The sequence below is a fragment of the Rattus norvegicus genome, chromosome 3 (assembly GCF_021556685.1).
Source record: "Rattus norvegicus strain SHRSP/BbbUtx chromosome 3, alternate assembly SHRSP_T2T, whole genome shotgun sequence".
In the NCBI taxonomy this organism is placed as follows: Eukaryota; Metazoa; Chordata; class Mammalia; order Rodentia; family Muridae; genus Rattus; species Rattus norvegicus.
Genome location: NC_141536.1, coordinates 75,303,373 through 75,308,725, shown reverse-complemented (window position 1 = coordinate 75,308,725; position 5,353 = coordinate 75,303,373). Strand labels below are relative to the sequence as shown.

The 5,353-nt window shown below is 36.2% G+C and overlaps 1 protein-coding gene across 1 annotated transcript; it reads right to left on the bottom strand.

Annotated features, from left to right (window-relative positions):
* Positions 1-1,872: 1,872 nt before the first annotated feature.
* On the bottom strand, positions 1,873-2,805 carry Or4c35 (olfactory receptor family 4 subfamily C member 35). Its single transcript, NM_001000514.1, has one exon. It carries the CDS (start codon positions 2,803-2,805, stop codon positions 1,873-1,875), a length of 933 nt encoding a protein of 310 aa, NP_001000514.1.
* Positions 2,806-5,353: the final 2,548 nt, after the last annotated feature.

Genomic DNA, 5,353 nt, shown 5'->3' with positions numbered 1-5,353 from the left:
TATGTCCACTATCATCAAGGCAGGAAGCATGGCAGCATCTAGGAAGTCATAAGAGAGGAAGAGGGGAGGGTTTTAAATCTTGATCAGATGACCAACAGAAGACTAGCTCTTACATGGCTAAAAGGAGGGTCTCAAATCCCATTCCCTCATCGACACATTTCCTCCAACAAGGTCACATTCATCCAACAAGGCCTCATTTCCAAGTGCCACTCTCTGGGCCAAGCATATTCAAAGCACCACAGTTCCCCTTTCTTTATATCCTCATCAGCATGGGATAGCCCTTGATTTTTTGATATTAGCCTTTCTGAAAAATATAAATTAAAATTTCAGAGTCATTTTGATTTATATTTTCTTGACGAATAAGGATGTTGATTGAACAGATTTAAGTTCTTCTCAGTCCTTAGAGATTCCTTGATTAAGAATTCTGTTTAGGTCCTTAATCCACTTGGACTTGAGCTTTGTGCATGGTGAAAAATATGGGTCTATTTTCATTTTTCTACATACAGACATTCAGTTAGACCAGCACTATTTATTGAAGATGTTTTATTTTGTACATTGTATATTTTTGGCTTCTTTGTCAAAGATCAAGTATGCCTTATTGTGTGGTTTTATTTCTGGGTCTTCGATTCTATTCCATTGTTCAAACCTGTCTGTCTCTGTACCAATGCCATGCAGTTTTTTTTAAAATTTATTTAATACGTAATAATAATTCTTTGGTTTCCGGGCAAACATCCCCCTCCCCCCTCCCCTTCCTTATGGGTGTTCCCCTCCCAACCCTCCCCCCATTGCCACCCTCCCCCCAACAGTCTAGTTCACTGGGGGTTCAGTCTTAGCAGGACCCAGGGCTTCCCCTTCCACTGGTGCTCTTACTAGGATATTCATTGCTACCTATGAGGTCAGAGTCCAGGGTCAGTCCATGTATAGTCTTTAGGTAGTGGCTTAGTCCCTGGAAGCTCTGGTTGCTTGGCATTGTTGTACATATAGGGTCTCGAGCCCCTTCAAGCTCTTCCAGTTCTTTCTCTGATTCCTTCAACGGGGGTTCTATTCTCAGTTCAGTGGTTTGCTCCATGCAGTTTTTTTAATCACTATTGCTCTGTAGTAGAGCTTGAGGTCAGGAATGGTGATTCTCCCTTTAATTGTTAAGAATTGTTTTTGCTATTGTTTTTCTGTTTCTATTTTATGGAATAGTTTGTGCAATATTGGTATCAGATCTTCTTTGAAGGTACGGTAGAATTTTGAACTAATTCTATCTGGCTCTGGGCTTTTTTTGATTGGGAGGCTTTTAATGACATCTTATATTTTCTTATGGGATATGGGCCTGTTTAGAAAGTTTACCTATTCTTGGTTTAACTTTGGTATCTGGTATCTGTTTAGATATCCATTATTTTTATGTATTGAGTTTCTCTTACAAACTAAGATACTGACTTATTCAAGACAAGACATTTTGGAAGAAAAGTATGTGGAATTTTTTTTCACAAACATGAAAATCTCCAGAAAACAACTTCTACCCAAGAGATTGAGTTATTGAGTTATCTAGATTATTCTTTGGTTATATGTGGAAGAAATTTATACCACTCCTTGGCTTTGATCAGATAAAATCTTTTATTATGTAAAAAGTAAGGTTGGGTAGTATGGCTGACTAAGTTTTGGGATCAATTTTGCTCCCAAAGACTTTTATTACTCAAAATGTTCTAAGTAGAAGAGTTTTCAGTTATCTTTAGTAACATATCAATTTTTTTGAAATAGAAACCCATATAGCTCTAGAAGATAAGGAGAATGAAATATAGTCACATATTCTAGTTCAATAGCAGTATAACTTACATGAGTCACACTTGGTAAAATAGTAAACAAATCTATTTCTATCCTTTCTATTCATGTAAATCTTTTTCTAGGTTTTCTTTGGTTCCAGAGTTTTCTCATGGCATTTTTCACCTCTGTGTTCCTGAGGGTGTAGATTAAAGGGTTTAGCATGGGTGTTATCACAGTATAGAACACAGCCACAGCTTTGTCAAAGGGGAAGATGACTGTGGGCCTAAGGTAAACGAATATGCAGGGTACAAAGAATAGGAGGACCACTGTAATATGGGAAGCACAGGTGGAAAGAGCCTTCAGCTGTTCTTCAGTGCTGTGAGTCTTTAGAGAGCAAAAGATGAGCACGTAAGAGGTGAGAAGAATAGAAAAAATTAGCATACACATTAACCCACTATTGGCAGCAACAAAGAGTCCAAAGATATGGTTGTCTGTACAGGAAAGTTTTAGGAGAGGGAAAAGGTCACAAATGAAATGGTCAATGATATTTGGGCCACAGAAAGGCAACCAGACCATAAAAAGAATTTGAATCAAAGCATGAAGAAATCCCCCAGCCCAGGCCATGGAAACCAGGAATCCACATACTCTCCTATTCATTGTGATCATGTAGTGGAGGGGCTTGCAGATGGCCACATAGCGGTCATAGGCCATGGCTGTGAGCAGGATGATCTCCACTCCACCAAAGAAATGTTCTGCAAAGATCTGAGTCATGCAGCCATTAAAGGAGATAGTTTTCTTTTCAGCAAGTAAATCAAATATCATTTTGGGTGCCATAGTGGAAGAGCAGCAGCCATCTACAAAGGATAAGAAGGACAGAAAAAAATACATGGGGGATCCCAGGGCTGGGCTAGAGATGACTGTTACAATAATGAGTAGGTTGCCAATGAGGGTAAGAGAGTAGATGAGTGTAAATATGACAAGCAAGAGTTTCTGCACATCTGGGTTCTGTGTCAGCCCAAGCAGGATGAATTCTGTTACATTATTCATTTGCTTCATGGATCTAGTTAGAAATTTGGATAATTGATTGATCTGTAAATAGCAAAACAATTAGAATTGTGGCTAAAAAATGTTGAAGAAGCAAACAATTTCTTTCATGTATTTTTCACTGTAACACAGATAGAGATAGAAAGCAGAAAACCCAAGTCTTAAAGCTCCTTAAAGCTGGACCATGTATTGGTCATATAATAAGTGTATAGCCTTTTGATCTTTCAGATCTGGATACACACACACACACACACACACACACACACACACACACACACACACACACGGCTTTACTTAAAATATCCTGAATGAAGCCTATGCTGAAGAGAACACACAGCATGATGAAATGGAATATTCTACAAAGTTACTGGAAACTTCAGAGGTCATTATTTCAGAACTAGTCACGTTTAGGTTTCTGGGGGACATTTTACACATAGGAGTACAGTTTAAGAAAGATGATTAACTAAGAAAAAATTACTGTTGAGCTAAAGAAGCAAAAACACCATGATTTACTAGACAGAACATGTTCTTTAGAATTAAATGGACTATGAATTCACCAACTATGCTGCTAAAATTTGTCATATTTAACAGAGGAGAAGTTGTAAACTGTATGGAAGTGATATTGAATGTGTTTATCACATATATCAAATCTTAAATCTTTTTTATTTGTGTGTGTGTGTGTGTGTGTGTGTGTGTGTGTGTGTGTGTGTGTGATGCCTGTATATGTTTCTTTGGGTATGGATAAGTGTGCGTAGGCTTGTATATGTCTGTGGACCAGGAGGACAGACGTCAGTATGATGTGTCTTTCCCAATTGTTCTCCTTATTGTTTGAGATAGGACTCACTATTCCTGGAACTCAGTGATTGACTAGACAGGCAGGATTTTGCTGGTCTTCACTCTCCCAGTGTAGGAGTTTCAGTAACTACTAACATGCCCAGATTTTACATGGTGCTAGGGTTCCAAACTCTGGTTCTCCCATGCCTGTACAAAAGCGCTTTCTCTACTGAGCCACCTCATCCCCAAAACATATAGTTTTCCATATACTTAAGATTTTTGATAAAGGGGAATAATAATAAAAGTGCATATTATTATTTATATCTCAAAACATTTACGTTAGTATTAATCAGAAGATAAATGGATAACAACTCAGGAAGTTAAGAGACTAACTATTGAATATATTCAGAAAATAGTTAAATGCAGAAATAAATATATTTAGCCACATTAAAATATATAATACTCTTGATACTTTAAAAATATAAGCAAACTAAGGAACTCAGGTGAACCCAGCAAGGAAACAAATATGGTTTAGAGACAAGAGCACATTATTTTTCACAGTCATTTTTAAATACCTGTGAAAGTCTGTGAAATAATAATAATAATCACACGTTGTTTCTAGGAGATTTTTAGCAGCTAGACAGACAACTTTAAAAACAGCCTTTCTTCAGTGCTACCAAGAAATCAGAGGGGGAAATAAAACACAGATCATATGAAAAACAGAAAAAATAACTCTTAAATATATATGTATTTACATCAACAAGTGTAAACACATACTGCACACATACACACACACACACACACACACACACACATATATATATATATCATATTCACAGAGAAGAGAATTTTAAGTGAAAATGCCAAATTGGTTTATCTCATAAGTTACAAATTTGCAATAAAAAAAACCAGTGAAATACTTAAAGGATAACTGACCAAGATTTCTTTACTTGCATTATCCAGTGTTGATAAATAGTAGTTGATATCTTCTCAGATCTGGCTCTAAGGGGTAAGGGTCATATCAATGGTTATGACCTTAGCCAAATACTCCTTGGGTTACAAGTGTAGTCAAGAGAAACAAGATAGAATTTTGCTTGAAAGTGTTTCAGAGCACATATTCATGATAATAAAAAGAAAGAACAATTTTAATGTTTACATAAGGAGGAGTAATTGAATGAGTTAGATATATAAAATATCAGGTAGGTGTTAATATAATTTTTAAATAGAATTAACAATTTTAAAATAATCTAGCATACAAGTGGGAAACCCAAAATATAAAATAGTTTATATTTTCTCAAATGCCAAATATCCACAGAAATGTTTCTAAAAGAACACACTAAATACTGATAATACATGCCTGGATTGTAAGGATTAGGCCAATTTTGTGTCATCAAAAGATTTTAATCTGAGTTTGTACAAAGAAAAAGTTATTTTTCAGTCAGTTAAGTAATTTAATAAAATAACTTTCATTTACTATCCAGTTTGAGGCCATGGTATCCAGAGGGGTCCTTAGTTGATTAGAAGATTTGGTCACTTCCATGACCAAACTTACAGCATTAGAAATACATTTAAATCTATCTTATATGAATTTATTATATCATTCAGAAAAACAAAATTCCAGACAGCCAGACACTTGTAATCTGTGTTCCACAGAAACTGAGGCTTGAGGATGTGAGTGCAAGAACAGCCTGCACATGCAGTGTCTCAACACTACCTCCAAAAGGTCATGCTGTGCCTACCTCTAAATATGCGTGGAGTCAACAATTCACCCCATAGCAAGTCAGTT

Coding starts and splice junctions, on each gene's coding strand:
- Or4c35 (NM_001000514.1), bottom strand. CDS start 2,805: ATGAAGCAAATGAATAATGTAACAGAATTCATCCTGCTTGGGCTGACA.